This window comes from Thalassophryne amazonica, chromosome 1, assembly GCF_902500255.1.
Source record: "Thalassophryne amazonica chromosome 1, fThaAma1.1, whole genome shotgun sequence".
In the NCBI taxonomy this organism is placed as follows: domain Eukaryota; kingdom Metazoa; phylum Chordata; class Actinopteri; order Batrachoidiformes; family Batrachoididae; genus Thalassophryne; species Thalassophryne amazonica.
The window spans coordinates 160,391,972-160,419,713 of record NC_047103.1 but is presented as its reverse complement, the minus strand read 5'-3'; the positions used below and the strand labels follow the sequence as shown (position 1 = coordinate 160,419,713).

Genomic DNA, 27,742 nt, shown 5'->3' with positions numbered 1-27,742 from the left:
TGAGAATTGTGCAGTTTGCTTCTCACTGCCGTGGCGTACGGACTGATGATCCTCCACCTGTTGTGAGAAGCTGCTCATTTACATAAAGCTTAAATTCAGACCTGAATGTGTTGCTGATAGTGTGTGCCTCTGAAAGATATTTGCTGTAGCTCTGTTGACTTACCTCACCTTTTCCATCCTTTACAGAGTCAGTTTGTCGTGTCCACCTGGGGGGTGTTTGGCGGTGAATCTGAGTCCAGAAGCGCCGAGGCTTCGATCCTTTTGGGCGCTGGAGAGCGCGCCGTCCTTCACACCGCCAGACAAACCAAATATTTATGTTGTACACTAATTATTGCACTGGAGGGGAAATAAAATAGTTTTGTTTGTGGAACCGCTTTCTGGTTATTTAGCGCTGGGTTCGGTCAGACGTTGGTCCACTCCTCAACCTGCGTCTGCACATAACAGTAGTTCCCGACCATTCCAAAATGGACCCAGCGGCAGAAGCGGTTCCGTTTGCCGAAAAAGTTCAAGAACACTTGGAGAAAATATGGGAGCAATTACAGCATTTCGCAAACCAAATTAAACAGATGCCCACGTTATGGAGCTTGCAGCGCAAGCCGTTCCGCTTCCTGCTGCTCCAGCTGCGGCACCATCGATACCGGTGCAGATAACTCCGTCACCCAGAGATTCGGCTTCCGAACCAATCATTTGTCATCCGGAGCCTTATGCGGGAAACGTTGAAGCCTGTGCTCCGTTTTTGATGCAATGTTCTCTGGTTTTTGCTCAGCGACCGGCTTCCTTCTCTTCTGATGGTAGTCGTGTCTCATATGTGACAAATTTGCTCCGAGGTGACGCTTTAGCTTGGGTCACTGCGTTGTGGAGTAATAACTCTCCATTGTTAGGATCCTTTAAGGATTTCTCCCAGGAGTTCCGCTTGGTTTTTGACCATCCGGTGAAAACAAATACCGTTGCCCAACGGTTGCTGAATCTCAGGCAGGGGAGGCGGAGTGCGGTGGATTATTCCGTGGATTTCCGACTTTTTTCTGCTCAGTCCGGTTGGAATGCCGCAGCTTTAAGAGGAGTGTTTGTAGATGGTTTGAACGATCCATTAAAAGACGAGCTAGCAGTCCGTGACGAACCAAAAGATTTAGATGAACTAATATGTCTAGATGATCGGATAAAGGAGCGTGGACGCGAGAGAGGACGGACATCAGAGCGGGTTTTTTCGTCTCGGGGCTTTCCCCGACACAGATCTGGGCTGCCTCTTCTTCGCCCCACTGAGACTCCTCCGACGGGACCTCTGGCTCCTCTTGCGGATGAGCCCATGCAGCTCGGACGAGCTGAAGCCGCCATATTGCCCCGGTCACATAAGCGTCAAGAAAGATAGTGATGACGTTTCTCCAGGTGTTCTGGGACAGGCATAAACATGGACACACACAAAAAACAAACAAACAAACAAACAAAAAAAAAACCCTTTGGTTGTTTAGTTATTTGGGCTATTTTTGTTTTTTTGTAAGGGGTTATAAATTGTTTGGGGATTTAGAGGTGGTTCCGGAGGAGTGAACGACTGGCAGTTCGGAGCTCGGCTGGACTCAGGTAATCGTTTGTTTTCATTATTTGGACTTAGGTATTTTCTGTTTGAGGATTGGGTCGTTTTGTTTTGTTGTTTTTTATTTCCCTGCTTCCCTAACCCCAACCTCACATTGCTCTGAGACCGTTTTGTCTTTTGGGTTGTGGGGTGGTGCAGGTTGGTCACGCTGAGCATTTCTCAGAAGACCTCTGCACCTAGGGGGGGTTGTCAGGGGCGTTTTTTTGGGTTTGGTTAGGGCCCGGTTCCTCTCCAGCCCCGGTGGGCCTTTGACCGTTCGTCATTGGTGTTACCGGGGTGTGGTGCAGCGGGAACATACCTCAGTCGGAGTGGTGGGCCGATCTGTTGCCGTTCGCCATTTCGGTAGTTCCACCCCTCCCGATAGGCTGGTGGTATGGTCGGGTTGGGGCACCGGACGTCTTTCCGGTTTTCCGCTGCGCTTCGGGGATGGGACCGGGTTAGTTTTTCCTGTTTCCTTCCCCTGCTAAGTAGTTTTGTGCCGTTCGCCAAAATTGGGCTAACAATAGGCTCTGGGAGTGATCTGGGGTCTTTCGGGATGCTGGGGGGGGGTAACAGGGTTTGACAGTTGTTTTATTTTGCCCCCCGGGGTGTTTTAATGAAGTCCGCCGGGGGTTGGATTTTTGTGTTATGTTTCCTTCCAGGTTCCACCTCCAGGGTCGATGGGACGGTCCTCTGGGGGGGAATTGATTGTGGGGCCGATTAACCAAGTGTGGCCGGGTCTGGGGTTCCTGGGTTGTGGGGAGGGTGCCTCCTGGGGTTGATGGTACGGTCCTCTGGGGGGGCGCTGTTCCTTCGTGTAAACCTGGGGACCTCTGTAAGATTCCGGTTTTGGTTGTACTCTCCTGGAACTCACGGTAAAGGTCTTTTGGGGGGGGGGGGCTCTGCATATCGTTCTGGGGGGGGGGGGTTGTTTGTTATTTTTCTTTGTGAATTTATGTTTGTATTGTGTTGTTGGGACTGTGTTGGGTTATTGCATTTGGGAGTTTTTCTTTTCTTCCTGGGGTTGGATGGGACGGTCCCCTGGGGAGGGTTTGGGTGGGTTTTGTGTTTTTCTTCTATGTTGGGTTGTATATGGGACTTGTTTGGGGTTTTTGTTGATGCCAGCCGGCCTTCCAGCCACGGTGCCCTGTCCTGCCATCTGCTTTCTGTCATGGACCCCGGAGGGAGGTGTTGTTCTCGGGCCTGGTCTGTTCGGTCGCCGGGAGGCTTCCCCTTGATGGGGGGGTACTGTTGTGTGTTGGGGGGTTTGGCTGGATGTTTTTGTGTTGTTTTCTTTTCTTTGCTCTCCAGGTGGTATGCAAACTGGTTTTTGTCTGTGGAGACGGTGCTGGCAGAAGAGTCCTTCACCCTCATCAGCATTATTAGCTGCACCTGTGGAGGATGTTCACGTGCAGGCCTACTGACTCGCAGCACCTGTGGATGATGCTCACATGTAAACTTAAAGACTTTCAGCTGAAGCAGATAATGAGATGGCGTTCTGCATTTAAGCCATGAGTGGTTCAAGCAGAATTGCCGGGAACTCGACCTTGTGACGTTCGTTTGTGAGACGCTGAAGACCGCGCCAGGGTTTGACACATCGTGCCTGTGAAGGAGGACGGGTGAGGGACACATGCTGTCAGCACACATCAGAGGTGATTATTGTCTGAATGATCGTTAATAGTAATTTGGCATTTTGTTACGCAGTATATTTGAACATTGATGAGAATTGTGCAGTTTGCTTCTCACTGTCGTGGCGTACGGACTGATGATCCTCCACCTGTTGTGAGAAGCTGCTCATTTACATAAAGCTTAAATTCAGACCTGAATGTGTTGCTGATAGTGTGTGCCTCTGAAAGATATTTGCTGTAGCTCTGTTGACTTACCTCACCTTTTCCATCCTTCACAGAGTCAGTTTGTCGTGTCCACCTGGGGGGTGTTTGGCGGTGAATCTGAGTCCAGAAGCGCCGAGGCTTCGATCCTTTTGGGCGCTGGAGAGCGCGCCGTCCTTCACTCCGCCAGACAAACCAAATATTTATGTTGTACACTAATTATTGCACTGGAGGGGAAATAAAATCATTTTGTTTGTGGAACCGCTTTCTGGTTATTTAGCGCTGGGTTCGGTCAGACGTTGGTCCACTCCTCAACCTGCGTCTGCACATAACAAATGGCAATAACATTTAAAACCTCAAAACCCCAAACTCCCATGGTGCATTGCAGCACAGCATCCTCTGGTTATTGGTTAGCTATAGTTGATGTAGTCCTATCAACTTTCCATTTTCGCAGTGTCATCTATAGCCTTGACCCAAAATACATAAGCATGCCAAACAGTAAATGTCAGCTCTACCCAGTTTTTGCATGATCAAAGCCACACACACACACACACACACACACACACACACACACACACACACACACACACACACACACACACACACACACACACACACACACACACACACACACACACACACACACACACACAGGCCACTTGGCTATTATAATACAGAATTATATCTTGTTTGCACATTCTGCTTCTATAAGGCCCATTGTTACCAAATACAAGTACAAAGTATTCACTGACCAGAACACCATTTCCATTTATATTGTTCAAACATGTTACTTGGACTAACCTGCACTGGAACGTTTGCATTCTGTTTTTATATTATATTGCACTGTTTTGTATTGTTTGAACATAGCACCTTTTTATTATTCATGTGGTGGTAGCTGTCAGGACTTTCTAAAATATTGGCACAAAATCTGAACAGGAACTCTGGTTTTATTAATGTTATTTCATTTAAAATTATATTGTGTTATTTATGTTATTATTAGTGTGTGTTTGTTCAACAGTTAAAACTGTCATACAGCTGTTGTCCATTAATGTTTGGGGTGAAGTGTGCGTGTGGAGGGGTGGGGTGGGATGGGGGCGGGGGCACCAAACCATAATCTCGCCTAGGACAAATGGCTACCGCCGGTCCTGATTGCAATGTTCAAAACTGATGTGAACAGTTCTTTGGCACAACATTAAAGGCATAATCGTCAAATCACATTTCACAGTGCAGAAAAGTGAAAACTCCATTTTTTAAGGATTTACTAATAAATAAATAAATAAATAAATAAATAAATAAATAAGGAAGCAAAGTGAAGGTTTCATTCGGAATGACAGTAGAGAATTACAATCTGATCAATTGTGTCGCTGCTACAAGAGAAACTCCGCTCTGCCTTCAAACACCATACTGGTCAATCTCTACTGGCCGTTACCTATTGTAAGGACAGACTTGAAAGCTTTTGGGATTTTCTTTGATATCAGTTTCCCTGGGAAAAAGGGGGGATTTAATTTTGGTGTTCTTTGTGTGGTTCTCCATCCCAACTCTTTATTCTTCTACTGAATAGATGGTTGACCTACATGCTACACTGGAAAAAAAAACAAAAAAAAACAATTCAAGATGGCCTATGAAATTTGGAATGTAACATTTCAAAAAACAAACTAACAAAGATGGGCACCTCAGAGAGCGTAGACTTCCACCAACACAAAACAAATATGGACATATATATACATATGCAAGTGAATAACAAAGTGAAAAATATATATTGTATATCCGTAAATAGATTTATAAAGAGGACCGAGAGGTTATTTACAGTGAAAATTTCTGTAAATATACCATCCTGCAACACATCCCCTCACCGCCAAAAGGTGTGACGCTAGTGATTAAAGATTTGAGAATTTTTTTTACTGCAGAGGGAAAATTCAAGTCTAACAGAGCAGTAAAAATGAGCATTAAAAGTGATACACTGTCAATTAGCAACAATGCAGCTTAACACAATTTTTTGTCTTTTCTTCAACAAATTACATAAAAAACAAGTTACAACAGAGGGAGAGCATCAGAATGAGCCAGGTAAATATAAATAAAGGTTAGAAATAAAAAGTAAAAATAAAGCAATGAAATGTTTCAGGTGTTATTTTGTTCTATTCTTCCTGTAAACACATCTTAGGGCCCATTCACACATAACAAGAAGTTGGGCAAAACAAGCAGAAACCGGCCAAAAAAACTGCGAAAAAAAAAACTAAACAAAAAAAAAAAAAAAACGAATTGGCAAACCGCGAAAAATTCCACCTGCTGTTGGGAGGGACACACGGTTAGACAGGCGTGAATGATCCTGCGGCAATGGTTTTGGGAATGTGCCGGTGCACGAACACATTGGGAGTACGAGAGGTGTGATACCACATCGTGCACACACAGCAGCAGCAGCGATCACATGCTGAACATATGTACATAAATCAACGAAAATGTGTAAGCACAAAATAATGAGACAGCACAGAACATTGAATGTACTGTTTAAATGTATGATTTTGTTCTTACTGTAAAACAAAATAAAACAAAACACACAAGCACACACAAAACCACAGTTTTTAATATTAAATTCTTGTTATAAAGAGCGGACAATGCAAGAATGATCCTGCTCCTGGACGTAAATGAATGACCTGATGCACTCATATCATGAACACATGAGCCGGCTCCACGTGTCCAGCATGCACTTACACACTGGTGACTGCGTTGCAAAGGTGATATGTGTTTTTAATTATTACTACGTAAGGCGATCGTGCCCATGCACGTGCCTCACGGTGCCGTGTTGTGAGGTGATATCTTGGCATGGCACGATATGTGTTCACCAGCTGTGCATAGCGATGATGCAGTGGTCAGGTGCAGCTTTGACTGCATGTCCATTGCCATCCATGCTGAGATGTGGTTGGGGCGATCCAGTTTGTTTTTATTTTTCCCCATGTTGTCATTGTTTGCAGACACGTGTGCAGCACTGTGGCGTACACATGGGTGATTAGAGTACATGTGACAATATGTGTTCTCCAGCTTTGTATTGCGCTGGCGCGATGTGGTGCAGTACAAGCTGCAAGAAGGCAGCAGTGGCCATGGGCAGTGGTCAGCTCCCTCCCTGCGTGATTTTGAATGACATGCATCCCAAGACATGATTACATGTCAACCACAGTCCCCTGACAAATGCATAACTGTAGTGGGTTTGTGCATGTGTGATCATGTTAATCAATACAGACATCACATCATCGACAAGCGACATGTCCACCTCTCCATTGCAGCATCACTCTCACTTAGATGGACTCACAGCTCCAGGCTGTGGGGCAATTGAGCTGCCCATGCTGATTTTTTTGTGAGGCTGTCAGTCAGGATGGCACATGATGGATGGACCATGTTGACGTTGCGATGGCGTGTCACGTAATGTGCCTGTCCGGTCAGATGGTGCGCTGGTGCTGTGACACGCAGCTGTGCTGGGTTATTATTTTCATTTATGTTGTGGTGTGGGATTGGGATATGCCATGGTGTTCCACAGCTGTCAGCTGTTCCATCATGGACATGACAACCATCCAGCTGTGTGCATTTTGCTAACAGCAATCACACTGCATTCACACTGCACTGCACCCATCGTGTGAGCCTTCGCAACCTCAGCCGCACCTTGATAAGCTTGTGGTCTATATGTGTGTGTGTGTGTGTCTGTGTGTGTGTGTGGGGGGGGGGGGGGGGGGGTGACACACTCACACATATTCTGTATTGTGGGGGGCACACCTCACACTCACATGTCATTTGTGGTGCTGGGGAGGGCAACATGGCACACTCACACACCATTTGTGTTGCTTGGTAACGGCACACTTGCAGGGCACTTAGAAAATTTGGGGCCATTTGCACAGCCATCCCAACAGTGGTATGCCTGCTCTCTATTTTCGTGCTGGAAGCACGAATGGCCACAGCTTTTCTAAGTGCCCCGCGAGTGGTGTTGGATGTTTGTGGGTGGCACTTGGACTCTGGCTGAGGGTGGGTTGAATGGCCATTCGTCCGGCATTCGGCCACTTGTGTGAAGGCTGCTTTGATCGCACCATTCGGCCATGGTTCAACATAGCCAGTGATTTCGTGCAGCTCCTCGGCTGTGGCACGGTACGTCCAACCTTACATATGACATGCTGTACGAATGTTGCTAGCACGATCAGATGGCAGCGCAACCTCATCTTGCCCACCACTGAAATAGGTTTCCATTGCAAGCAGCATGCAAATGTAGCGTGCATGTGCTGTGCCAGAATGGATGTGGCGATTGCTGTGCGAGGCATTCGAGTGCGGCTCCGATTTTCCACAAGCGCCATTGGAATCCTCCTTCATGCGCCATTCTGCCTCAAACGTGTTATGTGTGAAGGGGCCCTTAAGGTGTGTAACAGTACAGAGTTGTCATTCTTGCATTTTTCATTTCAAAATTCTTCAAATATTCTCCATTGGGGACAGGCCAAGACTGCAGGCAGGCCAGTCCTGTATCCATACCATCTGCTTCCATAGCCGTTGTAATGTGTGCAGAATGTGGTTTTGCATTGTCTTGTTGAAAAATGTATGGACTTCCCTGGAAAAGGCAGCATACCTTGCTTGAAAATCTCAATGTGCTTTTCTGCATTAATACTGCCATCACAGAAGTACAAATTACCTTTGCCTGTTGTGTGGGCCGCTGAAGAGGAGGTACTGCTGGCCCACCACCACCAGAGGGCGCCCTGCCTGGAGTGCGGGCTCCAGGCACCAGAGGGCGCTGCCGCCTTACGAGAGCAGCCAGGGTGACAGCTGTCACCCATCACTGGACACAGCTGACTCCACTCAGCACGGAGGTATATCACCAGGACGGCGTCTCCACCTCAGTGCCGAGATATCGCCTTAAGATAGAGGTAACGATTCTCTGCTGTATTATATTGCCTTTCTTGTTGAGCATTGCAGGATAGCTGTCTACTAAAAGCCGTTGCTTCAGATAAGTACTCACCTTCCTGCAGTATTGTGACGTGAGGTGAAGACGGCTTCTCCCCTCTCTGTGTTACTGGGTGCAGCCGCATCCACACCTGTGTGTTTGTTCTCTTGCCAGCAGTACTGGATCCGACGAGCGGAGGCAGTGGCCACCTGGGAATTCGGGACTTGGCGGTTCCAGTACTTCCAGGGTTCGGTGGCAGAGGAAATCTGGGTGGTTCCGGTTCGACTTGGACGGACGTCTCCTACCTTCGAGCCTGCCCACACGACACCAGTGGAATTCGGCTTAACCCCAAATTGTCAATTGTTGTATTGGTTGTGCACGTTTCACAACAGTAAAACCTTGTTATTTACCTTCTCCATTGTCCGTTCATTTGCGCCCCCTGTTGTGGGTCCGTGTTCCTACACTTTCACAACAGGATATCTCGGTCAGCGTCATGGATCCCGAGGGGCGTCAACCGGCTGTTGAACGGCCAATGGAAGAACAGGGCGCGTCGGCGTCTTCGGGAGGGGTAATCGGTGAGTTGCAGCGGATCCTCACCGCTTTCACCACTCGGATGGATTTAATGACCGAGCAGAATGTTCTCCTAAACCGCAGGGTGGAGGCTCTCGCCGCACAAGTGGAAGCGCGCCCTCCGGGCGCCGCTGCGGCTCTCCCTCCCGTGGATCCTGTGCGTGATAGTGACGTTCCACTGGTCGTTCAACGGCCCCTCCCTCCGTCCCCAGAAGCATACATAAGCCCTCCAGAACCGTACGGAGGCTGTGTGGAGACGTGCGCGGATTTTTTGATGCAGTGTTCGCTCGTCTTCGTACAGCGTCCCGTGATGTACGCGACTGACGCTAGCAAAGTAGCTTATGTAATAAACCTGCTTCGTGGGGAGGCACGCGCTTGGGCTACAGCGCTCTGGGAGCAGAACTCACGGCTCCTTCATACATACGATGGGTTTGTGCGGGAGCTCAGAACGGTGTTCGATCACCCCAATAGAGGAGAGACCGCTTCAACCGTGCTACTGTCAATGAGACAGGGGCGTCGGAGCGCAGCTGCCTATGCAGTCGCCTTCCGCATCGCGGCGGCGAGATCCGGCTGGAATAGCACTGCCCTCCGCGCCGCCTTTGTAAACGGACTGTCACTGGTCCTAAAAGAGCACCTGGTGGCGAAGGATGAACCGCGAGACTTAGATGGGCTCATCGATCTAGTCATACGACTCGACAACCGGCTAGAAGAACGCCGTCGGGAACGAGGCGAAGGGCGTGGCCAGGCACGCGTCGTCCCTCTCCCTTCCGGTTCCGACCAAGCTCCGCCCTCCCCACGCTCCTCTGTTCCTGCGCTCCGTGCGCCTACGGCTCCCCCTGCTGACGAAGCTATGGACACGAGCAGGGCAACATTTAGGGCACCTGGAGCACAAAGGAGGCGGGCCTACGGAGCTTGTTTTGTTTGTGGCTCGAGTGAGCATCTTGCAAGCAACTGCCCCGAGCGGTTAAACTCCAACGCCCGCCCCTAGAGACTGGGCCAGGGGTGGGCCGAAACATTCACGTGGGACACACCCACATTGCCACACGACTCCCAGTCACGATCCTGTATGAGGATTCAACCCTGAAGGCCCCAGCACTGGTGGACACGGGCTCTGAGGGGAATCTGCTAGACAGTAGATGGGCCAGGGAGATAGGGCTCCCTCTGGTGGCTCTTACCTCGCCTGTACAGGTTCGGGCACTAGATGGCTCCCTACTCCCACCGATCACGCATAAGACACCACCAGTAACTCTGGTGGTGTCAGGTAACCACCGGGAGGTGATCGAGTTCTTTGTGACTCAAGCCACCTCCCGTGTGGTTCTGGGTTTTCCCTGGATGCTAAAGCACAATCCCTGGATCGATTGGCCGTCCGGGGTAGTGGTACAGTGGAGCGAGACCTGCCATCGGGAGTGTCTAGGTTCCTCGGTTCCTCCCGGCTCCCACGCTAAGGAGGAGGTCCGAGTCCCGCCCAATCTGAAGGCGGTGCCGGCGGAGTACCATGACCTTGCAGACGTGTTCAGCAAGGATCTGGCTCTCACGCTTCCTCCCCACCGCCCGTATGATTGTGCCATTGATTTGGTTCCAGGCAGTGAGTTCCCGTCCAGTAGACTGTACAACCTCTCACGGCCGGAACGCGAATCAATGGAGACCTACATCCGGGACTCATTAGCTGCCGGGTTGATCCGGAATTCCACCTCCCCGATGGGTGCTGGTTTCTTTTTTGTGGGTAAAAAAGATGGCGGGCTTCGTCCATGCATTGATTACAGGGGGTTGAACGAAATCACGGTTCACAACCGATACCCGTTGCCCTTGTTGGATTCAGTGTTCACCCCCTTGCATGGAGCCAGAATCTTCACCAAGCTTGATCTTAGGAATGCGTATCATTTGGTTCGGATCCGGAAGGGAGACGAATGGAAGACGGCATTTAACACCCCGTTAGGTCATTTTGAGTACCTGGTCATGCCGTTCGGTCTCACTAATGCTCCCGCGACTTTCCAAGCATTGGTAAACGATGTCTTGCGGGACTTCCTGCACCGGTTCGTCTTCGTGTACCTAGACGATATACTCATCTTTTCCCCGGATCCTGAGTCTCATGTCCGGCATGTCCGTCAGGTCCTACAGCGGTTGTTGGAGAACCGCCTGTTTGTGAAGGGCGAGAAATGTGAGTTCCACCGCACTTCTTTGTCCTTCTTGGGGTTCATCATCTCCTCTAACTCCGTCGCCCCTGATCCGGCCAAGGTTGCGGCGGTGAGAGATTGGCCCCAACCCACAAGCCATAGGAAGCTGCAACAGTTCCTCGGCTTTGCTAATTTCTACAGGAGGTTTATTAAGGGCTACAGTCAGGTTGTTAGCCCCCTGACAGCCCTGACCTCACCAAAAGTCCCCTTCACCTGGTCGGATCGGTGCGAAGCCGCGTTCAAGGAGTTGAAACGGCGCTTCTCGTCTGCACCAGTTCTGGTGCAGCCCGACCCTAGCCGCCAGTTAGTGGTTGAAGTGGACGCCTCGGACTCAGGGATAGGAGCGGTGCTCTCCCAGAGCGGGAAGACCGATAAGGTCCTTCACCCGTGTGCCTATTTTTCCCGCAGGTTGACCCCGGCCGAACGGAACTATGACGTCGGCAATCGAGAACTCCTTGCGGTGAAAGAGGCCCTCGAAGAGTGGAGACATCTGTTGGAGGGAACAGCCGTGCCATTCACGGTTTTCACTGACCATCGGAACCTGGAGTACATCAGGACCGCCAAGCGGCTGAACCCCAGGCAAGCCCGCTGGTCACTGTTCTTTGGCCATTTTGACTTCCGGATTACCTACCGTCCCGGGACCAAGAATCAAAGATCGGATGCATTGTCCCGGGTACACGAAGACGAAGTCAAAACGGAACCGTCGGATCCCCCGGATCCCATCATCCCGGAGTCCGCTATCGTGGCCGCCCTCACCTGGGACGTGGAGAAGACCGTCCGGGAGGCCCTGACCCGTGACCCGGACCCCGGCACCGGACCAAAGAACAGACTCTACGTCCCACCGGAAGCCAGAGCGGCGGTGCTGGACTTCTGTCACGGTTCTAGGCTCTCCTGTCACCCTGGGGTGCAAAGGACCGTGGCAGTCGTCCGGCAGCGCTTCTGGTGGGCGTCCCTGGAGGCCGACGTCCGGGACTACGTCCAGGCCTGTACCACCTGCGCCAGGGGCAAGGCCGACCACCGAAAGACCTCAGGGCTGCTACAGCCGCTGCCCGTGCCTCATCGCCCCTGGTCCCACATCGGCCTGGACTTTGTCACGGGTCTCCCGCCGTCCCAGGGAAACACCGTCGTCTTCACGATAGTGGACCGTTTCTCCAAGGCAGCCCACTTCGTGGCCCTCCCGAAGCTACCAACGGCCCAGGAGACAGCGGACCTCCTGGTCCACCACGTCGTCCGTCTGCATGGGATACCATCAGACATCATCTCCGATCGCGGTCCCCAGTTTACCTCACACGTTTGGAGGAGCTTCTGCCGGGAACTGGGGGCCACGGTCAGCCTCTCGTCCGGGTATCACCCCCAGACCAACGGGCAAGCAGAGCGGGCCAACCAGGAACTGGAGCAGACACTACGCTGTGTGACAGCCGCGCACCCGACGGCCTGGAGTACCCACCTGGCCTGGATCGAGTACGCCCACAACAGTCAAGTGTCATCAGCCACCGGCCTCTCCCCGTTTGAGGTGTGCTTGGGGTATCAGCCCCCCTTGTTTCCGGTGGTTGAGGGAGAGGTCGGTGTGCCCTCGGTCCAGGCCCACCTACGGAAGTGCCGTCGGGTGTGGCGTGCCGCCCGCTCTGCTTTGTTGAAGGCCCGGACGAGGGCGAAGAAACATGCAGACCGGCGGCGGGCCCCGGCCCCCAAGTATCGTCCTGGGCAGGAAGTGTGGTTGTCCACCAAGGACATTCCCCTTCAAGTGGACTCCCCGAAACTCCAAGAACGATACATCGGTCCCTTCAAAATTCTCAAAGTCATCAATCCCGCCGCAGTGAGGCTGCGGCTTCCGGCCTCGCTGCGGATTCATCCAGTGTTTCATGTCTCCCGGATAAAACCCCATCACACCTCACCCCTCTGCACCCCGGGTCCGGCACCACCTCCTGCCCGGATCATCGACGGGGAACCGGCTTGGACCGTGCGCCGGCTCCTCGTCGTCCGTCGAATGGGCCGGGGTTTTCAGTACCTGGTGGACTGGGAGGGGTACGGCCCCGAAGAACGCTCCTGGGTGAAGAGGGGCTTCATCCTGGACCCGGCCCTCCTGGCCGACTTCTACCGTCGCCATCCGGACAAGCCCGGTCGTGCGCCAGGAGGCGCCCGTTGAGGGGGGGGTCCTGTTGTGTGGGCCGCTGAAGAGGAGGTACTGCTGGCCCACCACCACCAGAGGGCGCCCTGCCTGGAGTGCGGGCTCCAGGCACCAGAGGGCGCTGCCGCTTTACGAGAGCAGCCAGGGTGACAGCTGTCACCCATCACTGGACACAGCTGACTCCACTCAGCACGGAGGTATATCACCAGGACGGCGTCTCCACCTCAGTGCCGAGATATCGCCTTAAGATAGAGGTAACGATTCTCTGCTGTATTATATTGCCTTTCTTGTTGAGCATTGCAGGACAGCTGTCTACTAAAAGCCGTTGCTTCAGATAAGTACTCACCTTCCTGCAGTATTGTGACGTGAGGTGGAGACGGCTTCTCCCCTCTCTGTGTTACTGGGTGCAGCCGCATCCACACCTGTGTGTTTGTTCTCTTGCCAGCAGTACCGGATCCGACGAGCGGAGGCAGTGGCCACCTGGGAATTCGGGACTTGGCGGTTCCAGTACTTCCAGGGTTCGGTGGCAGAGGAAATCTGGGTGGTTCCGGTTCGACTTGGACGGACGTCTCCTACCTTCGAGCCTGCCCACACGACACCAGTGGAATTCGGCTTAACCCCAAATTGTCAATTGTTGTATTGGTTGTGCACGTTTCACAACAGTAAAACCTTGTTATTTACCTTCTCCATTGTCCGTTCATTTGCGCCCCCTGTTGTGGGTCCGTGTTCCTACACTTTCACAACATTGCCAAGGGCATTGACAAAAATGAAATTCCTCAAGATTCCTTGAATCGTTCAAGGATATTATGCACTGTAGAGGATGGAATATGCAAATACTTTCTAAACTTTCTTTGAGGAACACTGTTTTAAGCATTTTATTATTTTTTTAATGCATATGTTGACAAACTAGAGATCCTCTGTCCATCTTTGCTCCTCAAAGACTCAGTCTTTCATGAATACTGCTTCTGTAGCAAATCATGATCACAATCACCTGTTTGAAATAACATTATTAATTATTATTATTACTTTTATTGGTATTTTTAACCCCATTGCTACCCCTAAATTGTCCCTCTAATTTTTTTTCCCTTTGTGTTGCTGTTGCCAAAATACAAGGTCTATTAGAAAAGTATCCGACCTTATTATTTTTTTCAAAACCCATATGGATTTGAATCACGTGTGATTGCGTCAGACAAGCTTGAACCCTTGTGCCCATGCGTGAGTTTTTCCACGCCTGTCGGTTGCGTCATTCGCCTGTGAGCAGACTTTGAGTGAGGAGTGGTCCACCCCCTCAGCGGATTTTCATTGTCAGGAAATGGCTGAATGATTTGGGCTTTTTTTCCATCAGAATTTTTTCAGAAACTGTTAGAGACTGGCAGCTGGAAACCGTTTGAAAAATTTATCTGGCTTTTGGTGAAAATTTTACGGGCTTCACAGAGAATAAGGACTGTTACTACAGCTTTAAGGATGGCTTTAAGGACGGCTTTAAGGACGCTCGGCGCGCCGCGCTCCGTGCCACCATCGAGAGCCACAAACCACCAGATCATTTCTAAACGGGTGGCTCTGTGGAGCCGGGACCGTCGTCTGCCATTTCTGCCAGTTATCACAAGAGCTGGACATCAACCATTTTCTGGCAGATTTCACTTTTAACAAGAGATTTTGTCATGGAAAGCCGAGCGGAGGCTTCGCGCATCACGATGGATTCGCTACTGGAACGAGACAAAACCTCCTCCGTTTTGGTCTCACAGAACGGCTTTGAGATGGCGTTCAGACAGCTGTCGGTGGTTTTTCTATCAAGTGATTATCCGAGAAATTGTGGATGTGCCTGGACATGCCAGAACATGTCCCATGAGGCTTCATCACGGCGTTGCTTTGCGCCATGCGGCACAGCCGCGAGCGCGGAATTCCTCCGCACGTGTGTCTCAATGTGCCGAAAAAGTGCTGATGTCCACGTCTTTTCACAATTCCTGTGCTAGTCAGACAACGTCCCGGATAAAACACAGCGTCCAGTTTGGAAATGAACGGCACATTCCACTGTTACAGGAGTTTTTGTCATGGAAAGAGGAGCGTTGCCTTTGCGCAACGCCGGGATGAAGCCTCACGGGACATGTTCTGGCATGTCCAGGCACATCCACAATTTCTCGGATAATCACTCGATGGAAAAACCACCGACAGCTGTCTGAACGCCATCTCAAAGCCGTCCTGTGAGACAAAAATGGAGGTGTTCCTTTGTCTCGCTCCATCAGCAAATCGGTCGTGACGCGCGAAGCCTCCGATCAGCTTTCCATGACAAAATCTCTTGTTAAAAGTGAAATCTGCCGGAAAATGGTTGATGTCCAGCTCTTGTGATAACCAGAGAAATGGCACACGACGGTCCCGGCTCCACAGAGCTATCCGTTTAGAAATGATCCGGTGGTTTGTGGCTCTCGATGGTGGCACGGAGCGCGGCGCGCCGAGCGTCCTTAAAGCCGTCCTTAAAGCTGTAGTAACAGTCCTTATTCTCTGTGGGGCAATTGAGCTGCCCCAGTGGGCAAGTTTAACATCCACACAGATGCTGAGAATGACAGCCTCAACACTGCATTTAATCTATTATTAGACTCAGTTGGCTTTGCTCAAACTGTAAATGAGTCCACCCACCACTTTAATCATATCTTAGATCTTGTTCTGACTTATGGTATGGAAATTGAAGACTTAACAGTATTCCCTGAAAACCCCCTTCTGTCTGATCATTTCTTAATAACATTTACATTTACTCTGATGGACTACCCAGCAGTGGGGAATAAGTTTCATTACACTAGAAGTCTTTCAGAAAGCGCTGTAACTAGGTTTAAGGATATGATTCCTTCTTTATGTTCTCTAATGCCATATACCAACACAGTGCAGAGTAGCTACCTAAACTCTGTAAGAGAGATAGAGTATCTCGTCAATAGTTTTACATCCTCATTGAAGACAACTTTGGATGCTGTAGCTCCTCTGAAAAAGAGAGCTTTAAATCAGAAGTGCCTGACTCCGTGGTATAACTCACAAACTCGCAGCTTAAAGCAGATAACCCGTAAGTTGGAGAGGAAATGGCGTCTCACTAATTTAGAAGATCTTCACTTAGCCTGGAAAAAGAGTCTGTTGCTCTATAAAAAAGCCCTCCGTAAAGCTAGGACATCTTACTACTCATCACTAATTGAAGAAAATAAGAACAACCCCAGGTTTCTTTTCAGCACTGTAGCCAGGCTGACAAAGAGTCAGAACTCTATTGAGCCGAGTATTCCTTTAAATTTAACTAGTAATGACTTCATGATTTTCTTTGCTAATAAAATTTTAACTATTAGAGAAAAAATTACTCATAACCATCCCAAAGACATATCGTTCTCTTTGGCTGCTTTCAGTGATGCCGGTATTAAATATGAGCAATCTATCTTTATTAGTTGGCTATGTACCATAGGCTTTTAAGGTGGCAGTAATTAAACCATTACTTAAAAAGCCATCACTTGACCCAGCTATCTTAGCTAATTATAGGCCAATCTCCAACCTTCCTTTTCTCTCAAAAATTCTTGAAAGGGTAGTTGTAAAACAGCTAACTGATCATCTGCAGAGGAATGGTCTATTTGAAGAGTTTCAGTCAGGTTTTAGAATTCATCATAGTACAGAAACAGCATTAGTGAAGGTTACAAATGATCTTATGGCCTCAGACAGTGGACTCATCTCTGTGCTTGTCCTGTTAGACCTCAGTGCTGCTTTTGATACTGTTGACCATAAAATTTTATTACAGAGATTAGAGCATGCCATAGGTATTAAAGGCACTGCGCTGCGGTGGTTTGAATCATATTTATCTAATAGATTACAATTTGTTCATGTAAATGGGGAATCTTCTTCACAGACTAAGGTTAATTATGGAGTTCCACAAGATTCTGTGCTAGGAACAATTTTATTCACTTTATACATGCTTCCCTTAGGCAGTATTATTAGACGGCATTGCTTAAATTTTCATTGTTACGCAGATGATACCCAGCTTTATCTATCCATGAAGCCAGAGGACACACACCAATTAGCTAAACTGCAGGATTGTCTTACAGACATAAAGACATGGATGACCTCTGATTTCCTGCTTTTAAACTCAGATAAAACTGAAGTTATTGTACTTGGCCCCACAAATCTTAGAAACATGGTGTCTAACCAGATACTTACTCTGGATGGCATTACCCTGACCTCTAGTAATACTGTAACACAGCATGTCTTTTTCCTGGTTCTCTCCCTCAGCCCCAACCAATCCCAGCAGAAGACTGCCCCTCCCTGAGCCTGGTTCTGCTGGAGGTTTCTTCCTGTTAAGAGGGAGTTTTTCCTTCCCACTGTTGCCAAGTGCTTGCTCACAGGGGGTCGTTTTGACCGTTGGGGTTTTTCTGTAATTATTGTATGGCCTTGCCTTACAATATAAAGCGCCTTGGGGCAACTGTTTGTTGTGATTTGGCGCTATATAAATAAAATTGATTTGATTTGATTTGATCTGTGAAGCCCGTACAATTTTCACCGAAAGACAGATAAATTTTTCGAACAGTTTCCAGCTGCCAGTCTCTAACAGTTTCTGAAAAAATTCTGATGGAAAAAAAGCCCAAATCATTCCGCCATTTCCTGACAATGAAAATCCGCCGAGGGGGTGGACCACTCCTCACTCAAAGCCTGCTCACAGGCGAATGACGCAACCGACAGGCGTGGAAAAACTCACGCATGCGCACGAGGGTTCAAGCTTGTCTGACACAATCACACGTGATTCAAATCCATATGGTTTTTGAAAAAAAAAAAATAAGGTCGGATACTTTTCTAATAAACCTCGTAGAACACAAAATGCAGGCAGCAATGAGGCAGATGACAAATTGAAAACATGGTGATTTAATGTTCCACAAAATGACAAACAGTCCAAACAAGTGACATGAAGGAACGAGGGTAAAGAGTCCAAAAAAAACTTGCCAAAGGGATCCAGTCACAGAGGATACCGGAAATACACTCAACAAAAATATAAATGCAACACTTTTGGTTTTGCACCAATTTTGTATGAGATGAACTCAAAGATCTAAAACTTTTTCCACATACACAATATCACCATTTCCCTCAAATATTGTTCACAAACCAGTCTAAATCTGTGATAGTGAGCACTTCTCCTTTGCTGAGATAATCCATCCCACCTCACAGGTGTGCCATATCAAGATGCTGATTAGACACCATGATTAGTGCACAGGTGTGCCTTAGACTGCCCACAATAAAAGGCCACTCTGAAAGGTGCAGTTTTATCACACAGCACAATGCCACAGATGTCGCAAGATTTGAGGGAGTGTGCAATTGGCATGCTGACAGCAGGAATGTCAACCAGAGCTGTTGCTCGTGTATTGAATGTTCATTTCTCTACCATAAGCCGTCTCCAAAGGCGTTTCAGAGAATTTGGCAGTACATCCAACCAGCCTCCCAACCGCAGACCACGTGTAACCACACCAGCCCAGGACCTCCACATCCAGCATGTTCACCTCCAAGATCGTCTGAGACCAGCCACTTGGACAGCTGCTGAAACAGTCGGTTTGCATAACCAAAGAATTTCTGCACAAACTGTCAGAAACCGTCTCAGGGAAGCTCATCTGCATGCTCGTCGTCCTCATCAGGGTCTCGACCTGACTCCAGTTTTTCGTCGTAACTGACTTGAGTGGGCAAATGCTCACATTCGCTGGCATTTGGCACGTTGAAGAGGTGTTCTCTTCACGGATGAATCCCGGTTCACACTGTCCAGGGCAGATGGCAGACAGTGTGTGTGGCGTCGTGTGGGTGAGCGGTTTTCTGATGTCAATGTTGTGGATCGAGTGGCCCATGGTGGCGGTGGGGTTATGGTATGGGCAGGTGTCTGTTATGGACGAAGAACACAGGTGCATTTTATTGATGGCATTTTGAATGCACAGAGATACCGTGACGAGATCCTGAGGCCTATTGTTGTGCCATACATCCAAGAACATCACCTCATGTTGCAGCAGGATAATGCACGGCCCCATGTTGCAAGGATCTGTACACAATTCTTGGAAGCTGAAAATGTCCCAGTTCTTGCATGGCCGGCATGTTTGAGATGCTCTGGACCGGCGTATACGACAGCGTGTACCAGTTCCTGCCAATATCCAGCAACTTCGCACAGCCATTGAAGAGGAGTGGACCAACATTCCACAGGCCACAATTGACAACCTGATCAACTCCATGCAAAGGAGATGTGTTGCACTGCATGAGGCAAATGGTGGTCACACCAGATACTGACTGGTATCCCCCCCAATAAAACAAAACCGCATCTTTCAGAGTGGCCTTTTATTGTGGGCAGTCTAAGGCACACCTGTGCACTAATCATGGTGTCTAATCAGCATCTTGATATGGCACACCTGTGAGGTGGGATGAATTATCTCAGCAAAGGAGAAGTGCTCACTATCACAGATTTAGACTGGTTTGTGAACAATATTTGAGTGAAATGGTGATATTGTGTATGTGGAAAAAGTTTTAGATCTTTGAGTTCATCTCATACAAAATGGGAGCAAAACCAAAAGTGTTGCGTTTATATTTTTGTTGAGTATAAAACAACACAGAAAAACTAAATATAGCAGCAACAGGAGGTGACAAACAATTCTCAGGGTACTTACAAACACAGGAGGAAGCAATGTGAGACCAACATAAACTAATGTAAAGAAACCAGCAAAAACACAGGGGAAAACTCAGAATTGAAAACACACTGGGGATAAATAATTGACCCCCTGTTGGTGAAGAAAACACAGGAAGAACTTAACTCAACAAACAACAGTCAGATCATTAAAATAAAACAGGAAGACAAACTATAGATGATAAAGAAACAAAAACTATCATCAAACTATCCCCATGAATAAGACACCATATCAAAGGAAACTAAATTGCAAACAGTGACAAAATAACCAAAGACAACTATGAATACAGACTGTGATACAGACATAAAAGCTCACATGGACTAAGACACAGACAACACTAGGAATGGTCACCAGGTGGAGTGAAAGGACATGGACCAAAACAGAAATGAATCCCCGAATGCAAAACCAAGGACAGACACAAGGGGGAGACAGAGGAACAACCCATCATGGAAGACACAAGTGACAGACACAGAAGGACACACGTTGAATACAGACAAAGATGTGGACAGCAGACAGTGAACACAAGTGAACTCACAGAAACAAGAGAGAATTAAATACAATCCCACAAACATAAAAACACAAACAGGACTGAACAATGCCCCCCCCCCCCACACACATACACAACAGGAACTAAGTATGCCTAGGACAGGCAGGAGAAAGATTTTGCATACTTTGGTTAGATTAGATGAAACTAGAGCTCTTTGGCCATAGAAATGTTGCTTATGTTTAGAGAAAGAAGGGAGACGTGTATAACCCAAAGAACACCATGCCCACAGTGAAACACAGCAGTGGGAGTATTATGCTGTGGGGATGCTTCAGTGTGCCTGGAACTGGGAATCTCCTCAAGGTGGAAGGAATCATGAAAAAGGGAGGACATGTGAAGATTTTAAAAGAAAACCTCAAGCAGTAAGCAGTGAAAACTGGGTCTGGGTCATCACTTTATCTTCCAACACGACAATGACTCAAAACATACATGGCTCCTAATGAAGCCCAAAGTGAGCATTATTGACTGGCCTGCACAAAGCCCTGGCTTGAATTCCTTTGAAAATCTGCAGGGTGAACTGCAGATCAAGGCCCCCACCAGAAAACCATCAAATGTGAAGGAACTTGAGAGATTCACCAAAGAAAAATGAGCTGGGATTCCTCAGGGTACTGTCCAACTAGACTGTGACTATTGGAGAGTAGTTGGAAATGTGAATTTGTGACAAAACATGCAAATGAATGACAAATTTTCAGTTGGTATCTCACTGAAATGACAGATTTGAGAACAAAGTGCTCAGGATAGCTGTGTGCTGCTATTATACTGCTATAATATGTCATTAAATCCACTCTCTTCTCCTCCAGTGTTGTAGATACAGATGTAGCTTTTGGTTCTCTGGGATCACCAGTATGCGCTCCTCTCTGCGCATGGGCTGAGGGGCTTCTCTAGATGACCTCCTCTCTTAGAAAATCGGGAAAATCCCTGTCTTTAACATTGAACATTAAAAAAAAAAAAAAAAAAATCAGATTTCTTTCATATTTGAAATGGTATCCTTTTTCGACTAAGAAAGTTTGATCTGGATCTGATCCAGATTAAAGATTTTGTGGCCATTTAAATTTAACATTGAAAACCCAGTTTAATGTATATTTTATATCTTAAACAAAACATGCCCCAGTCACTCTCATATTTGAAAATGAAGTGTAGACTGGCACTCACTATCACCTGATAAAGTTTGATGTGTATCTGATCCGGATTGTGGATTTTGTGGACATTTGAATTTAATGCTGAAAAGCCCATTTGATGTACATTTTACATGATATCTCAATCAAAAGTGCCTCAATAACTCTCATTTGAGACAACGAGGTGCAAACTGGCACTCTCCATGAATGGATTAAGTTTGGTCTAGGTCACTTCTAACAGGACTTTGACCTTGAACATTTTTTTCCAAGGTAAAAATTTGTGGAATTTGAAACTAGTGTTGGCAGAGGTTTTTGCTCTATGAGTGTGGCGCTCTAATTTTTTTTTTTCCCCACACAGTCCCACCTATTTCTGATTAGGGATTGATGGGGCTTCTTTGGGATTTTGAGATCTGTTTCCTTCTATGTTTTGTAGCTGTGGGCCATAGTTTTCAGAAAAAAATATTTGAAAAATGCTATTATAAAAATATTGTTATAAAAATGTTTGAAACAGTCTAGAATATATAAACGTTTCTCTTTCTGAAATAACTAACAAAAAAATAAGCTTTGTCCACAATATTCTATTTGTTTATTTATTTTTATAGATTGGTGGTGGCCAAGCAGTTAAGTGTGCTTGTTTCCAGTGTGGAAAGCTCCTGGCTTAAACCCACCTCTACCTGTTCTCCATGTAATATGGAGTTGTGCCAGGAAAGGCATAAAACTGGTGCCAACTCAACACGCTGATCCATCTTGGATCTGCTGCAGTGACCCTGAGTGAAAACAAGGGAGAAGCTGAAGAGACTTTTATTTTTTAGTCAGTTTAGAGTCAACAAGTCACCTAACCTGCATGTGTTTGGAAGTGCGAGGGGGCCAGAGGAACCCACACAAACTCCACACAAAGGACCAGGTCAGATTTGAACCCTGGACCTTCTTACTGGTCATATTAAACATAAATTGATTTTGATGTGGGGCAGCACCTATAAGAGCGCAGACCTCTTGCCAAGAACAATTGAATGATATGAGCCCCCTGCAACTGATAACATACAACATATGTGTCAGCATGGACTTTGGACATTAATGTTTTCAGCCAGAGAAATTGTCCAATATGTAAATCTATATTTTATAGGTTTACTAAGAAAAAATAATATATGCCAGAATTTCCTCTGAGCTAGATTATAAATATTGGCACAAAGAAAATATCTGATTGAAACCATGCATCCTGGAGGTTTTAGAAGGTTAAATTAATCTTAATATAAAAGTATGTTGTATAGAAGACAAAAATGGGGGAAATTTATAATGTGCTGCTTTGAAGATGAATTGTCAGACTGTATTTGGTGAATTATAGATGGAGTCAGTGATGCGTTTGAGGGACAGACAAAAGCCAAACCGCCCTGTTTCCCATGATGCTCTCGGTAAATCTCGCCGCTTTTACGCACAGCTGGAGCGCCCGGCGGAGCAGAGAGGGACGTTTTGAGAGAGGAGAAAGGGAACAACATCTGCTTGCCGAGGCGTTACTGTCACACATACGCGTTGGGCTCTGTGCGCCATGGGAAGGCAAACCGACGACGGGGCTCCGCCAGCGTCGTTCGGTGGAGCCGTTCAGTGACAGCTGACAGACAAACCGGGGGAACGTGACGCACGGGTAAACCGCTGCACGCTCCGGAAATCGATGGCACGGGGACAGAAGATATGCTGTAGCGTCAAGCCGTGCGTGCATTTCGGAGCCGAGCCGACCGCGTGAGAATGGGGCTGTTATAGCTGGTTCGGACGTCTGCGTCTGGATCTGTCTGTCCCCTCCGGTGGACGCGGCTGAAGACACCGGGGACACGGACGGAGGCAGGAGTGTTTTTGAGTCGACATGGCAGCAGCCATCGCCAGCGGTTTGATCCGGCAGAAGCGACAGGCGAGAGAGCAACACGCCCACCGACCGACCGCGCACCGGCGGCGGAAAAGCCCCGGGAAGAAGCATGGGCTGTGCAACGGCAACCTGGTCGACATCTTCTCCAAAGTGCGAATATTCGGCTTGAAGAAGAGGAGGCTACGGAGGCAAGGTGTGCGCACACACGCACGCACGCTTCACAGACAAGTCTCCAAAGTGCGCGCTTGCACGCGGGAAGCGCACGCACGGCGTCCTGCATGCCACACGCGCGGGCACTTTTACGCGCGGCCCGCATCATGTGCAGCATGCGAAAGCGCGTGCACGCGCAGTCAGACTGACTGCTCTCATGTCTTGTAGTGGTTCAGTAGGTTCCAGCTGCTGCTTAATCTGTCTGTCTGTCTGTCTGTCTGTCTGTCTCTCCCACTGTCAGCACTGTTATTAGACATCAGCTTTAATGTCTTTGATCTTTTTTTGGCGGGTGGTAGTGGGGGGGTACCGCCACCTCACTCTGTCATGCAGTTTCTCCCCTTTTTTTTTTGTTTGCTCTGACAGGTTTTTCTTCATGTGGAGGTCTAAAAGTCCGAGGCAAAAATTGACAATCTCCTCCATTCGGGCTGAAAATTACCACCGCCCTGAAATATCCAGGCGCATCTGGCCTTCCTCCAGAAGTGATTAGACATGGAGGCAAATGTAGATGAATGGGAATGTTGTGATTGTGTACTGTGGTACAGCATTCAAAAACAGAGGCGGTAAGTGGCCTCGTAATCAAGTGACTGTGTGAGAAACCAGCAGGTGATGAAAGGGAAAGAGATGGAAGGTGGGAAAACGGAGAGATAGAGGAGAGGCTAACGTGAGCGGTCATGTTGATAGGAATTGGGTTTTTCGGCACTTTGATCAGGGATTGGAGGAATCAGCTGGAGGTGATCTTCTCCCAGCTGCACCTCTCTTTTCATTCCCTCCTGCCCTGCTTTCACTTCGGCCCCCAGCCATCCCTTCTTCCTCAGCCCTCCTTTCTGCTTCATTTTACTTTTCCTCCCTCCCTTCCATCTCTCCTCTGTGTTCCCAGCTGTGAGGGCCGCTGGTGAAAGCTTGGCAGCATCCAGAAGATGCACCGTGTAATGTGAGAGATTTGCCAACATCCCCAGCTGTCATCCAGAGGTTTCGTGAAGGAGAAAGAGGCGGAATGAAATCTAACGCTTCATCAAAGATGCCATTGGAATCTGCCTAATTTGGCATACGTTTAACGCTCACTTTGACGCAGGGCCAAAATCATTTTCATTTAATTTTAACTGGAATACACAACCAGCATTTGAAGTGATGGAGGTTGTTTTCTGTCCACAGCTACATGTGCTGGAGATGCACTGTCCCACCAAATTCTCTGCCAATTTGGAGATAAGATTCAATCAAAAAACAAACTCGACAGGGTCACAGGGAAAGATCTCCAAGGTTGAACAATCCTCAGAATTTGCACTGGGATTGAGATTATTATTACGATTGACACCTTTATGTAATTAATTAAAACAGTGAAAGCGTCTCATCTCACTATGTAAAATAAAGTAAATGATCTAGAATCCACATCTAGTCAGTCCTAATCAACACCTGAACTGAATGGATTCATCTTCCTGGTAAAACTGTTATTTCCACCATTTTTATGAACACAGAGTCAAAACATTTGAGAAATTGACTGTAATATTAAAGCGTGCCACATCTTTTGGGTAAAAGAAAGCGTAAGCCCACATACAGATCAGTTTTGTAGAGATTGTCTGAAATCATTTTGAGAAATTATTTGAAATTCTCCATCTTGGTGTATAAAAGATAAAAAAAAAAATACAAAATGTACAACCACATCCTCAGTAAAACATGTAACAGCTCTTTTCGCTTGATAAGCCTGAGCTTGTGATCAAATTTTGAGAATGCCCAATACTGTTTTTGAGAAATCATTGATTGAAATAGTTAAAATAAAGGCCTAACCTTGCTATGTAAATAAAATACCAATGTTGCAAAAAAAACCAAAACAAAACAAAAAAAATAACCCTCATCTCACTATGTGATAAAGGGGTTTATAGTTCATATATTCAGATCCTGATCAGAACCAGAAATTAATGGGTTCCATCCAGATTTGTCAAGATTGAAAAAGTTGTAAAAAAAAAAAAAAAAATCAAATATTAAGAAAATGCCACAATGAAATCCTGGCTGACATCAGAATATAAATAATATTCTTACTCTTAATTAGACTGATTAGTCAGCCAAGGTTTGTTGATACTGTTGATTGAGAATTAATAAAATATTTTAATAAAAACCCCATTTTGCCATCTAAAATAAAATAAAGAAAAACAATGATCCAGAATTCATATTCCGATCCCAATCAACACCAAAATTTAGCAGGTTCTTGCTCTTGATAAAATTGATTATTCAAGCAAGGTTTATGTTTTGTTGCTGATTTGAGCCAACTGATCAAAATTTTGAAAAAAGAAAAAAAAAAAAAAGCCCTATCATCTGTGTAAAAGAACATAAATAAAAATGATCTGGAATATACACTCTGAAAAGGGAACTGCTCTCTCAGTGATAAAAAAAATGATGTAACAATTTGCATAGATTCTTTTATAAAGATATTTCAACTTAGTTATTTCAGCTTTCAACTGAGTTAATGCCACAAGACTTCTCTAGTTAAGTTGAAATAACTTTAGTTCAGTAGAAATAACTTAAAAAAAAATCTATGGAAATTGTTGAGACAGTGGTTCATGTTTTAGCATGTACATCCATCGACTCTATCTGTTGACAGGGCGACTTATTCCATAAAATCTTTTTGAAATAGTGTGCTAAAGTACATACACTTGTAATTGCATAACCTCTTTAATGGAGGTAACTATGATGCTTTAAAAATTTTGGTAAAACAGCCAGAAAATTCTCTGATGTTAAATGTTCCTAGTTAAATGAACTGTGTGTAATATATGTAGACCTTCTCCTGAAGATTTTAGGTCTTGAGTGTGTGCTTGGTGCTGTATGCTGCTGTATTCACCCAACCCAGTCTCATGGATTGTTGTGATTCAGCAGCATGAAATATACATTCATCTATTGGTTCGTCATATTGACACGAAAAGTGCAAAATTTTCATTATGGCAGCACGAATTAATTCTAATTTATTCTGTGATGGCTGAACATAATTAAAAGTGCGGGGGGGGGGGGGGGGGGGGGTTATGGTTAGGGTTAGGGGAAGAGAGTAGAGTTAGGTTATGGTTAAGGTTAGGGTTGGGGTAGGAGTGGGGTTAGTAATAGTGAGTTAAAAAATACCGGCCGTCACGATAATTTGAAATCATTTCGTGATGGGAGGATGAAAAAAAAAAGTGAGACTGGGCTGATTCACCACATGCTGGAAACAGCTTGGGTCCTGGATGGCAACCACCCAGATGGACAACCGACCCTTCATCAACTCACAAAAGTAGTCACTGCTGCTAGGTTATACGTGGGCATCCCCTTGTTCTTCTTCAGATGCTGGGGTCCTCAGCACTGAGGCACCTGCATTCTGGATCATACCCAGAGATGTGCATCACACGGCCAAAGTGTCACAGCTGACGCTCCCTCACAATGCAATTAACATGCCTCATGTGATTCTCCCCCAGTAACCATTTGTTTAACACAAAGTCGATCCAGCCGTACTCAAAGATCCTCCAAATATCCAGTCATCCTCTGAAGATTTCTTTGTGATTAAAGAATCTAAAATGTTTCTATAAACGGTCAGAAATTAGAGATAAAGGTATCTGTTGTATTTGTTGAAATTTCACCAGGAGACTGATGATCATTTTAAAAAAAACCCACCTTATTTTCATATTAAAGTATAAGGCTACTTAAAAAAACAACAAATCCTTACTACACAAAGACAGGTGGTGGACATTTTCCAGTAGTGCACATCTCTGACTTTCTATCTGCACACCTGTCATAATTCTACGATGAAAAGTCGAACCAAATGGCCAAAACAGTCTCAAGATAAAATCTATTATTAATAAAGTGGTAAAACAAAGAAAAACAGAAAATCAACACATTTGTCAATATGAAAGCAGAAAAATATCTTTCAGCAGGTCCAATTAGTTACAACAAATAAATACATTTTATATGTTGCACAGCTAAAACGTTTGCAGGATCTTACAGAATGGGAATAATATTTACTGCACCTTTCTCAGGAAGAATGTTGCACAAACAAGGACAGATGTGGCTGATTCCCATCTGCAGTGGGCAGGTACACTGGGACTTTGAATTATAAGGCACCACCAAATGCCAGAACTGTCAATTCAAATAACATTTATAATTAACATTAGGCCGTGAATGAGAAGAGACCAAACTAAAATGTGTTTTTAATGAGGAGCAAACACT

At 46.7% G+C, this 27,742-nt stretch overlaps 1 protein-coding gene across 1 annotated transcript in view; it reads left to right on the top strand.

The window, feature by feature from the left end:
* Positions 1-22,997: 22,997 nt before the first annotated feature.
* LOC117516783 (fibroblast growth factor 14-like) overlaps positions 22,998-27,742 on the top strand; it is a 92,823-nt gene continuing 88,078 nt past the window's right edge. The window contains 1 exon segment of the mRNA XM_034177642.1: positions 22,998-23,546. Coding sequence (XP_034033533.1) covers positions 23,354-23,546 — 193 coding nt within the window. The 5' untranslated portion in view covers positions 22,998-23,353.